General features: G+C 40.3%; 4 protein-coding genes across 4 annotated transcripts; 2 read left to right on the top strand and 2 right to left on the bottom strand.

Moving 5' to 3' along the window:
• Positions 1-109: 109 nt before the first annotated feature.
• On the bottom strand, positions 110-2,320 carry POX1 (acyl-CoA oxidase; the record flags this gene model as incomplete). Its single annotated transcript, XM_003644230.1, has 1 exon — positions 110-2,320. One exon carries the CDS (start codon positions 2,318-2,320, stop codon positions 110-112), a length of 2,211 nt encoding a protein of 736 aa, XP_003644278.1.
• A 731-nt stretch (positions 2,321-3,051) lies between these two features.
• On the top strand, positions 3,052-3,420 carry Ecym_1213 (uncharacterized protein; the record flags this gene model as incomplete). Its single annotated transcript, XM_003644229.1, has 1 exon — positions 3,052-3,420. The coding sequence occupies one exon, from the start codon at positions 3,052-3,054 to the stop codon at positions 3,418-3,420; it is 369 nt and encodes a 122-aa protein (XP_003644277.1).
• Positions 3,421-3,951: 531 nt separating this feature from the next.
• CHC1 (clathrin heavy chain) lies at positions 3,952-8,907 on the top strand (the record flags this gene model as incomplete). Its single annotated transcript, XM_003644228.1, has 1 exon — positions 3,952-8,907. One exon carries the CDS (start codon positions 3,952-3,954, stop codon positions 8,905-8,907), a length of 4,956 nt encoding a protein of 1,651 aa, XP_003644276.1.
• A 552-nt stretch (positions 8,908-9,459) lies between these two features.
• SPT16 (chromatin-remodeling protein SPT16) lies at positions 9,460-12,588 on the bottom strand (the record flags this gene model as incomplete). The annotated part of the gene is made up of 1 exon (XM_003644227.1): positions 9,460-12,588. One exon carries the CDS (start codon positions 12,586-12,588, stop codon positions 9,460-9,462), a length of 3,129 nt encoding a protein of 1,042 aa, XP_003644275.1.
• Positions 12,589-12,857: the final 269 nt, after the last annotated feature.

Here is a 12,857-nt window from a genome sequence, read left to right as displayed (position 1 = left end):
AAAAAAAAATTAACGTGAAAATCGATCGGATAAGAATAGGGATCTGATAGAAATTGCAGGTCGTTTCATAGGAGTTTACTTATTCAAAGCTTGTCGTAATTGAAGAAAATCATTTACCCAACTTCTTGAAGACTTGATCATTAATGCCACCCAGACGGTCAAATTCGAAGCCACGGCCCAAGAACGAGGTGAGACGTTCTGTGTAAGGGGGTGCACCGGGGGTGGAATCTTCAGCGGCGACTTTAGTCACATCGTTGAAGTAGTTATGGTAGACATCTCCATCGTAGTACCCAATTGGCGAGTTGATGATGATATCTGGTAGTTGGAAAGCATCTGTTAGTCTGACAGCGTGGGTCTTTACTTCTGGGAGCAAGGACAAGAGTTGCGGCTGGATGATGGAGGTCATTTGATCTGGAGAGAAGACCTTCAATTGTAGGAACTCGCCGCTGAATTTGTCGATGAAGTAAACCGAGAATAACTTGTAGACCATCCACAAGACCTCTTTAGTAGATTCGTCGGAGACACAGCTATCTGTGTCAGAAGACAACTTTCTGTGGAACTCCTGGAGCATAGAGTGGAAGGCGTGGAACTTAGCGATACTGACCAAGGCTTTGGAAATTGAGTTGGGGTCTTTATTCTTGCGGACAATCTCACCACAGTACTTCAAGTATTTAATGAGAGCAACAGCCCAGATATCACGGTAATCATCCAGATTGGCCAAGTTACCAATGCTCTTGGTGGAACTGAAAACGACTTTCTGGACAAAATCGGTCTTCAAATATGACAGAGATGGATCGTAGTTGACCACCTCTTTACCTTTAGCGATATCCCCAAACTTCTTCAAGATGGACTTACCTGAAGTCAAACACAAGACGTTGTTGTCACCTTCCCATGTGCACTGAACCACCCAGTCATTGTAACCTTTACCGAAACCGTTGTAACTGGAGTAACCGTGGCCACCACAAGATTGTCTTAATTCATCGATCAACGTAGCTACCAACCAAGTGTTGGTAGCTTTCAAACTAGCAGATTCAATAAACAAATCCTTCAACTTAGCACTTACAGTAATCAAACGTTTCTTATCGTCGCCTGCGGCATACAAATCGTTCAAAACATTACCGTAGGTCCGTGATAATTTCATTGCTGCTGGAGCAATCAAGTAAGAAATAGCAATCTGGGGTATCACACGGTATTGGTGCAATGGATATTCGATCAACTGAGTCTCATTGTTAAACTCACCAAATTGCTGTCTGCAAACAGCATAACGAGTAGCAATTGTGCTGAACCGAGACCCAAACCTGTATGAGTCCATAACCATACCAACACGCCCAGCTAAGAGAGCCGTATAACCAGAAACAGAGTCCAACAATGGCTCCAGATCCACCTTTGGCGGATTCCCGGGAATAACCTTTGTAAATCTACTCAACATGTATTCACGAGGAATAACAACCCCATGGAATTGAATCCAACCGTTATCAATACCATCACGACCCATCTTGGAACCAATATCACCGATCGAAATACTTGGAAGAACTTCCATAGTCTTAGGATCTCTCAAGGGAACAACAAACGTCTTGACACCATAGTCCTTCCCCTCCACAATCAACCGAGCATAAACAGTAGCATGTGTGGCACTGTGCGCCGCACCACCAATCCACCATTTGGTAGCAACCAAATCTGGCGTGGTGATCTTAAAAGTATCGGTCTCCTTATCATAAGTAGCCAAAGTCTGCAAATTAGCCACATCGGACCCATGGCCAAGCTCAGTCATAGCAAAACACCCATAGATACCCTTACCTAGCAACAAACCACGTTCCTGCAACCAATACTTGATCTGCTCGTCAGTACCGTTACCCTTTACACAGTTGCCAAACAAACTCACATTAACTCCAAACCTAGTAGCCACCTGCGGGTCGATCAAAGCAATCAGCGAAAACCTCCTCTCAAACAACTCCATATCCTGAATCGTCATTAAAGGAGCATCAGGCGACTGAATATCCCGAATCAAATCCTTATGGTACACCTTCCGTGTCTGCTTCACATCGTTCTCCAAATACAACGCAAGCCTAGCAATCTTCTTAACGGCTAACTCTCTATGTTCGGCCTTGGTATAATCATAATACTTCACCCCACTAGCCAAAACAGGATCCCCCGCCAACTGTCCAAGCATCTCTTTGATACTCGCCGACACCTTAACCGACCCCTCCAAAAAAGCATGGATTTCATCTATGTTAATTGCAGACGCCTCACGACTATCACTGAGCAGCTTCTTAGGTATATGCACAGGCTGCTTCTGATCCACTGTAGAACTTAAAGTCATCTTTTCCTTTCTTCGCAAAACACTACTATACTATAATATCACCAATCAAACCTCTTGTAACAAAATCTAGACGACAAAAGAGGATACACAACCGACAAACACAACAACAATCTTTTGGTCTTCCCTCGGATTCCTGTAAATATGAAAGCTGGAAAATTTCCTCGTTTTTATTTTCTCTCTTAAATAAAGGACAAATGATAACGATACCGTATATATATATATATATATATATACTCTTACTATGATTATTAATTATATCACTATGATAACCAAAAAATACTTTTCTCAATTAACTTTCCAATATCCCCCCAACTTTTGCTTCAACTTCTCCGTTAAAACCTTATTATATGTAAACAACTACACACGCCCTCCCACTGTCCTTCCCCAACCTCCTTAACTCCTTTTATACATACATTCATTTATTTCTTGCCAAGACGCATACACTTCGCATTAGCCTTCAACTAACGTAATACACGAACTACACTCTGAAAACTACTGATTCTCCACTCTAACCACTCATAACCTCTACAATATCATACCACCTTGAGAAAAGGCACAGAATCAACTAATAAGCAAAACAATTTTTTGTTTTTGTTTATTACTACTACTGATTGTCTAAAGAATCCATTTACAGTACGTCTACGATACTACATCATACATAGAACAGACGGCGGCAGCGTTGCCGCTCCTTTGCCTAATCATTGGCTAATAATGCTGTTCGTTATTCTTGAATGCTCTTGTTGTCTACTACTGGGGACCTCTCCAGTAAGGCAAGCTTCACTAACTCCGGTCCGCAGGGGGCGCGCGGGCTCACCGCCCTTTACCCCAACCAGCTAAGCGAGCCGGGCCGGACCGGCCCGGCGGGGGAGCCTTGCGTCCCACAGGGAGCGAGGCACCGGACAGGCCGACTAGTAGCTAATTTCCGTCTGTTTCCGTTTCGTTTCCAGAGTGTTTTTCTGGCCATTTGTGTTCATTCTTGGGGGTGCGGCTTTCCTCTGTATATGGAGTTTATTTTATTTACACAGACCAAAGAAATGGAGGCGGCAGACAGGGAGACAGTCCGGACGGTGCGTGGGCCCGTCCGGAATCCATCCGGGTAACAGTGTCGAGGCACACAGGTTACCCGGATTGAAACCCCTTGTGCCGCGCCCGGCAGCCGTCCCCCTTTTTGACAGAAAAAGCCAAGATCTCTTTCTTTCCTGGTGGCGAAAATAAGCAAATCAACAAAGCTCTGCTACTGGAACCCATATATGCACTTCAAGAAGCTACCTAGTAACGAGTAGTGTTTCCAAGGCGGCACGTTGCGACATTGATAAACGGAGAGTTTGCTTAAGAGCACGACTACAGGCTTTTTTTGTAAGAAAAACAAGACAGGTTTGCTATTAGTGCCTAGGCAGTGATAGGTGTGCTCTATTTTTCTTCGTCCAAGAAAAATAAATAAAAAAAACAGCAGAAATAAACACGATAATATAGGAGGATACTGTATTATCATTCAATTAAGCAGTCTGAAAAGGTATACTGAAGAGAGAAGGAGAGGTGTACCTGGTGCACTATCGTGATAATAGATAAGGCAGGAAGTTTTAGGGCAAGTAGGACATTTTTTATTTTTATTTTTGTTTGATTCTAGCAATATGAGTGATTTGCCGATTGAGTTTACGGAATTGGTTGATCTTACGTCGCTGGGTATTTCCGGGAAGTCATTAGACTTTAGGTCTACGACGTTTGAGAGTGATCGGTTTGTTACGGTGCGTGAGACGGGCAATGGGGTGAGTTCGGTGGCTATTGTTGATTTAATGAATGACAATGAGGTGACGAGGAAGAACATGGGGGGGGATTCTGCGATTATGCACCCGAGCCAGATGGTTATTTCGGTTAGGGCGAATGGTACGCTTGTGCAGATCTTCAACTTGGATACGAAACAGAAGTTGAAGTCATTTCAGCTGGACGAGCCTGTTATTTATTGGAGTTGGCTGAGCGAGGAGGTTCTTGGGTTTGTCACGGCCAACTCTTTGCTTACTTGCAATGCCTTTGATGGGGATGTGGGGCGGAAGCCTACGAGGTTGGCCAGCAGACATGCTAGTTTGAACAACAGTCAGATTATTAATTTTGTGGCCAACAAGTCGCTCGACTGGTTTGCGGTGGTTGGGATCATCCAAGAAAACGGGCGGATTGCCGGTAAGGTGCAGTTGTTCTCCAAGGCTCGTAATATATCTCAGGCGATTGATAGTCATGTGGCGATGTTTGCGTCGCTGATGCTGGATGGGAACACAGAACCTGTGCAGGTGTTTGTCACAGGAAACAGGAATGTGTCCACCGGTGTTGGCGAGCTTCGTATTATTGAGATTGATCACAACATGCAGGCAAACCCCGTTCAATACCAAAAGAAGACTGTGGACATCTTTTTCCCGCCAGATGCTACCAACGACTTCCCGCTCGCAGTACAAGTATCCGAGAAATACGGTATCATTTACGTGTTGACAAAATACGGGTTCATTCATTTATACGAACTCGAAACAGGTTCGAATCTTTTTGTTAACCGTATCACTGCCGAATCCGCGTTTACGGCGACTCACTACAATAACAGGAATGGTATCGCGTGTATCAACAAGAAGGGCCAAGTGCTTGCTGTTGAAATTGATCGCACACAGATTGTGCCCTACGTCTTGAATAAACTATCCAACGTGCCTCTTGCACTGACTATTGCAACTCGTGGCGGATTGCCCGGGGCGGATGAGCTCTTTCAAAAACAGTTCAATTCTCTCTTAGACCAAGGTGATTATCAGAATGCTGCAAAAGTCGCTGCATCGTCGCAGCAATTGAGAACACAAACTACGATCAACAAACTAAAAAATATCCAAGCGCCACCCGGAGCCATCTCGCCAATTCTCTTATACTTTTCCACTTTACTCGATAAGGGCAAGTTAAACAAGCACGAGACTATCGAACTTGCTAAACCCGTTTTACAGCAGGACAGGAAACAGCTCTTTGAGAAGTGGTTGAAAGAGGATAAACTAGAGTGTTCGGAAGAATTAGGTGATGTCGTACGCCCATTCGATACGACTTTAGCGTTGGCATGTTACTTGAGGGCCAAGATCCATGCAAAGGTTATCACATGTCTCGCCGAATTACAACAATTTGACAAGATTTTACCGTATGCCGACAAAGTTGGCTATCAGCCAAACTTTGTGGTGCTGATTTCTGATCTATTGAGAAGTTCGCCGGATAAAGCTTCTGATTTTGCAACTAGTTTGCTTCAATCTCCACAGACCAATTCTAATCTTGATGTTGAAAAGATTGCTGATATGTTCTTTTCACAAAATCATGTCCAGCAAGGCACCTCCTTCTTATTGGATGCGTTGAAAGGGGACACGCCAGATCAAGGCCATTTACAAACACGTGTATTAGAAATTAATTTACTGCATGCTCCTCAGGTGGCGGATGCAATCTTGGGTAACAACATTTTTTCACACTATGACAGACCTACAATTGCCGGCTTGTGTGAAAAGGCAGGGTTGTATCAGAGGGCTTTGGAAAATTACACTAATATCAAGGACATAAAAAGGTGTATTACGCATACATCTGCTTTACCCGTTGACTGGTTAGTTGGTTACTTTGGTAAGTTAAACGTTCAACAATCTTTAGCATGTTTGAGAGCATTAATGGATGCAGATTTGGATGGAAACCTCCAGATCGTAATCCAAGTGGCTAGTAAGTTTTCAGACTTGATTGGTTCAAGCGTTTTGATAAAACTCTTTGAAGAATATAAATCAACTGAAGGATTATATTACTATTTGGTTTCCTTAGTTAACCTCTCTGATGATGAAGACGTTGTATTCAAATATATCCAGGCGGCCGTTAGGATTGGTCAATTCCAGGAAGTGCAAAGAGTTATCAAGAGCTCTAATGCTTATGATCCTGAGAGAGTTAAAAACTTTTTAAAAGACTCTGATCTACCAGACCAGCTGCCATTGGTTATTGTATGTGATAGATTTGATTTTGTCCATGATCTTGTATTATACCTGTACAAGACCAAAAAGCTCAACTTTGTAGAGGTTTACGTCCAGCAAATTAATCCATCAAAGACTCCACAGGTTATTGCCGGGTTGTTAGATGTAGATTGCGATGAACAAACTATTAAGAACTTGTTGGATAGCGTTAAGGGACAATATTCTATCGAAGAATTGACTACCGAAGTGGAAAAGAGAAATAGATTAAAGATCTTGCTCCCCATTTTGGAAGAGACTTTAAATAATGGCACTCAAGACCAAGCCGTTTACAATGCCTTGGCTAAGATCTATATTGATTCTAACAATTCACCTGAAAAGTTTTTGAAAGAAAATGACCAATATGACACCTTGAATGTTGGTCTTTACTGTGAAAAAAGAGACCCTTATTTAGCGTACATTGCGTATGATAAAGGCACTAACGATGAGGCGTTGATTAGAATCACTAATGACAATATAATGTACAAATATCAAGCTAGATATTTGTTGAAACGTTCTGCTTTGGAATTGTGGAGTGTTGTCTTGGATGAAGAAAACATTCATAGGCGTCAATTGGTTGAATCCATTATCAGTGTTGGAATTCCAGAATTAACGGATCCTGAACCTGTTTCCATCACTGTTCAGGCATTTATGAATGCTGGTATGAAGCTGGAATTAATTGAATTATTGGAAAAGATCATTTTGGAACCATCCCCCTTCACTGATAATCAAGCTTTACAAGGCCTACTAATGTTATCAGCAATTAGATATGATCCATCAAAAGTTTCTGATTACATTGAAAAGTTGGAACATTACGATGCTGATGAAATTGCTCCAATGTGTGTTGAAGCTGGTTTGTACGAAGAAGCCTTTGAAATTTATGATAAACATGAAAGATATGATAAAGCTTTAGAAGTGATGGTGGAAAACATAATGTCATTGGATAGAGCTGAAACGTACGTTGAAAAAATCGACAAACCTGAAGTTTGGTCTCAGCTAGGTTCTGCTCAATTGAGTGGTTCTCGTATATCTGAATCTATTGATTCTTATATTAAGGCACAGGACCCTTCGAATTATGAGAACGTTATTAACATTACTGAAGAAGTTGAAAAGTATGATGAATTAATTCCATATTTGATTATGGCCAGAAAAACCTTGAAAGAACCAAAAATTGATGGGGCTTTGATCATGGCGTATGCAAAGTTGAACAAACTTAATGAAATTGAGAATCTTTTGAATGGAAATAATGTTGCCGATTTAGAAGATATCGGTGACCAACTTGTAGAAGCTAAGAACTACAAGGCTGCAAAACTGTGCTATTCCTCAGTTTCCAACTATTCTAAACTTGCTACTACTCTTGTATATTTGAAAGATTACCAAGCTGCAGTTGAAACAGCTAGAAAAGCCTCTAATGTTAGAGTTTGGTGTCAGGTTAATAGTGCCTGTATTGATAATAAGGAATTTAGACTAGCTCAAATTTGTGGTTTGAATTTGATAGTTCATGCAGAAGAACTTGAAGAGCTGGTTGCAAAATACGAAAGTAATGGTTATTTTGACGAACTGATTTCATTATTTGAAGCTGGTTTAGGATTAGAAAGGGCTCACATGGGTATGTTTACAGAATTAGCAATCTTGTACACCAAGTACGATCCACCCAAGACGTATGAACATTTGAAGTTATTCTGGTCCAGAATCAATATCCCAAAGGTCATCAGGGCAACTGAACGGGCACACTTGTGGCAGGAATTGATATTTTTATACGCCCACTATGATGAATGGGATAGTGCTGCTTTAACGGTTATTGAAAAGTCTGCCGATAACTTCGACCATGATTATTTCAAGGAAATCATAGTTAAGGTTTCAAACTTGGAAATTTACTATAGAGCTATCAACTTTTACGTCAAAGAGCATCCTACTTTGTTAATTGATTTGTTGGCTCTACTAACTCCAAGATTGGATATCCCTAGAGCCATGAAGATATTTACCAAATCGGATAACTTGCCTATGATCAAACCCTTTTTGATCAGTGTTCTGCCAAAGAATAACAGTGTCGTGAACCAAGCATATCATGATTTAATGATTGAAGAGGAAGATTACAAAGCTTTGCAGAATGCTGTTCAATCATATGATAAGTTTGACCAATTAGGATTGGCTGCTAGATTAGAGAAACATGACCTAATCTTTTTCAAAAAGATTGCTGCACAATTGTACCATAGAAATAAAAAATGGTCAAAGAGTTTAGCAATTTTAACTGAAAATAAATTATGGAAGGACGCCATTGATACCGCTGCAATCTCTCAAAATAGACAGGTTGCTGAAGATCTCTTAAACTACTTTGTCGAAACTGGAAACAACGAAGGGTTTGTTGCCCTGTTATATTCGGCTTACAATTTGATTAGATATGACTTTGTTCTGGAATTGGCTTGGTTGAATGGCTTAGAGACGTTGATTAAACCATATGAAATCTCAGTTAAAAAAGAGCAATTTTACAATATCCAAAATTTATCAAAAGCCGTCTCTAAATTGTCCGGAAAGGAAGCTGATAATGCTGAACAGTTGTTAATTACCAACGGGTCCGTTGATTTCCAGCCAGCAGGATTTTAAATTTCAAGGGGGTGTTTGAACAAAAGCATAGTTGATTCAGAGGAGAACTCTTAAACCCTGACTTTTAAAAAACATTATCAAGCGTCGTTTTAACTGAAGTTTCTTAATCGCGCTAAAAGGAGGTAGCGTTGCTTTTAGTGTTTTTTTGTTTTTACTTCTAAAGAACGACTTTCCATTCCAATATTCATAATAATAATATCAATAGTATATTAAAGTTCATAACCTATTTTATCTTATATACCATTTCAATGCCTACATTGATATTTCTGATACGCACACGTTTGTATTTAATATGTTTGTATATTGTGAATATGATTACATATTTTCAACTTTGTGTGTAGGGTACTGAAGCGTTGTATTAAACATTCATGTTGTTTAGCACGCTTCAATAGCAACCAGACTAATTTTAATTAGACAACTAGCTTCATTGAGATTAATATAATATTTTACATGATATATAATAATTTTACAAAATAATAATATAAAAAGGAAAGTTTTCTGATCGAAAGTATTGAAGTGTGATCTGCTATAAAATGTATTAAAAAATGTTCTTTAATCGGTAAACCTGCTGATACGATCAGCTTTAGCCGCCTTCTTTTCCAATTCGTCCCAATCTTCACCGTCTTCACCGCCACCGTCGCTGAAATCTTCGCTTCCCTCATCGCTAAATTCCTCATTATCAGCCTCAGAATATTCTTCTTCTGAATATACTTCCTCATCCGATGGATCTTCATCAGAAACTTCATATTCACTAACTTCCTCTTCACTGCCGCCTGACATTTCATCATCAGAACCTGTGGCAAGGAAAGACCAACCGCCATCCAAGAAAAACTGATGTGGGTCGTCTTGCAAAGACTTCATAATTGTAGCCCAGTTCAAGTTGATCGTGGAAACTGTGTAAGGAATATCGACGTCAGTTAACCATGACTTGATAAATTCTAGTTGTTCAATTGGAATAGTATTGATATGCGTCACTGCTTTGGCAAAATCTTTGTAAACGAACACCAAATCAAAATTCTTTAGACCAAATTGGACTCTTTCTAAGATACAGATTTCAACTTCATTTAGGTTTACAACCAAAAATGGAGGTTCTACTAATTGAATCAAACAGTCTCTGGTTGGTATACAGAAAACGGCAGATCTGCTTGGAACACCATGGAATCCCAAGTCTCTGAAGGGAGTGTCAACATCAACCAAGCCATCAGAAGCTTCAGCAATAGCTTCTGCAAAGTATCGAAATTCCTTGTCGAGAGCAGCACGTTTCCTTCTTTCTTCTTGTTCTTGTTCCAACTCATCCTCGTCACCATATCTTCTGAATTTCATCTGAGAACGTCTACCATTACCCGTTTCATCAACAGCCATATCGGAAGCTTCACGATAAAATTGGACATCTTGTATTTTCTTTTTCCCCATTAAAATGGGGTTCTTGAAATGGACATGAATAGCAACAATCAATTCACCCTTACATGGTTGGAAGAACAGGTTTTTGATATTTGAGAAAAGAATATCTATCCTGCTATCAGTCCTCAATGGAGATTGATATCTTATACCATTCTCGTGAATAAAAACAGTCCCAGGAACACGCTTAGCATCGGGACTAGGTCTAACGAATATTTGATCCAATCTCTTCGTTCTTCCTGATCTGTTCTCAATCAATTTGGCTTGTTCCACAACATCAGCTAAAACTTTAAGTTCTTGCTCCCTTTTGGTAGACTCTTTTTTCAATTCAGAAATTTGTTTAAAGATATCTGCTATGCGGTCACCATCTTTGGATCTTAATGTTATAGAACGAACAAATTGATGTTCAGGATTATCCTCATAGGGTAATTCTTCATTTTTCTTGTTCACACCACCAGTTCCAGGGGAATGGAAGTTTAACCTTATGTAGGTATATTCACCTTCCTCATTCTTGGAACCATTCTTGTAGGAATTAATGTGAAAAGGCACAGGCCTACCATATATAGGCAAGATGATAGTCTGATTTTTCCAATCAACATGAATCCTTAAATCACGAACGTTTGTAGGTATTTGAGTTTCACGAACATAAGATTCGTATTTCTTGAAGTATACCTGAGGCTTTTGGTCTCCATCTGTTGCATCGACATCACTAAATCTCAGCAAACCATCCTTTTGTAACCTTTCGTGTAATTTTCTTTGGTTTTCCTTACGGATCTGTTCCTTTTCTTCATCATCAGCACGGGTTTCACCACGCAACTTGCTTCTTAAAATTTTGGACTTTGCATCTGGTTTTACAGAAAGGGCAGGCGATTTAGCCTTCTCGTTCTTGACTTTAGTACCCGTACCCTCATCGTTATTAAAATAGAACGATATTTGGGATCTAGACTTTGTGTAGGACGTTAACACCTTCTGCTCACCAGATGCCGATAATTGTACAGTATCAGCAATTTGTATGGCATAAGTAGAGCCAGATTTCGAGTCCTTCAAATTGTTAAAACCCAGTGAGATGTTAAAACAATCACCCGCTTCAACTTTACGGTAGTCATTTTTAGCGTTCAAAATGAATTGCGAATCTCTGAATTCCAATCCAATAAGAGAACCAACGTTTTTAGTAAAAGATGAGACTAACTCAGGCTTCTTCTTATTGATAAATTCGACTGCTCGGTCATAGACTTGCTTTGGAGTAGACCCAATAGTAAGGAAATGCTTGATGATTTCCTCCTGCAACAACAGTAAGATATCGTAATTTTCGGTCATTTCCTCAGAGGGATCAATGAGAAATGTCCTGGAAATATTGGAACAATAATTTTTGTACCGGATACCACAAGAGGCTAAAATGCAACCATTTCCATCCAATTGTTCGTTACTAGAACGCGCCGACACTCTCAAATCGAATTTAGATCCCGATTGCACAATAGGAGAATATGCCCAGTCTAAAAAGTTGACGTCAAATTTTTCACCCTTAGGATAGACGGCTAGCATATCTGCCGACAATTTCTTGAGGAACCTGGATTCGTCAATTTTATGTTCGATTTTTTCTGACAATTTCGCATTCGTGATATGCAACTCCTCATCAACCGCACGTACTAGTTCATCAGACAACAAATTCATAAACTTATCTGATGCTTTGCTAGATACGTGTAACATCGCCTGTTCCTGCTCATCTTTAACCGCCCAAATAGTAGACAGGCCCAATGAAACATCCACAGTTTTGAAGCCATGCTCAGATATCGCAGATTCCCACACTGGATTCCACTCCGTCATAAATTTACCCTGATACGAGTCCTTCAAAGGAATCCCAACTGTCTGCCCAGCTTCCTTCAACAACCCAATTAAATCCTCAAACAACTTAGTATTGTGTTCTGGGTCTTTGTTGTTCCTCTGCCACAGATCGATTGTAAACCCTCCTTCGTCGCCATCCCCTTTGCTTCCCTGTTGTTGTTCCTTATTAATCTTTTCTATACCATCAAGCAAATGCTTCGCCTTGGCTGCACTAGTAATAATAACACATTTCTTCTTAAAAATGCTAATCAATGTTGCTGGAAATTCATAACCAAGTAGCCAGTTATGCAGAATAGTAGTTTTTTGATAAGGATTTTCCTCATCGCTTGATCCTAAAACAAACAACAAGCTAGAACACGACTCCTCAAACGTAGGGAACTTGTCGCGCAGCAAAAAAAGCCGTTTTTCGAAAGCCTTAAAATCAATATCCAATTCACTCATCCTTTATATCGTATCGGACCCTTAGATAACCTGCTTTATCCTCCCTTTTGGCCTTATATAAACAAGTGTATTTGCCACCAAAATTCTTTTAGTGGGAAGCTTGAGCCAAAACGCCGTTTTCAGAAAGAACGCGTGCAGCGACATCGCTTTCAACGACAGACGATGCAATGCCCATAAAGCAGACAAGAGTGAATGGATGAGCGAACAGTGGTTGGATGACTGGTGTTGACAGCAGTGCATAGCAGTAGACTCCAGAGCGCAACTCTGCG

Source organism: Eremothecium cymbalariae, chromosome 1 (genome assembly GCF_000235365.1).
Source record: "Eremothecium cymbalariae DBVPG#7215 chromosome 1, complete sequence".
NCBI classification, from domain to species: domain Eukaryota; kingdom Fungi; phylum Ascomycota; class Saccharomycetes; order Saccharomycetales; family Saccharomycetaceae; genus Eremothecium; species Eremothecium cymbalariae.
Note: the sequence above shows the minus strand (reverse complement) of the source record. Positions and strands in the feature narration are given on the sequence as shown.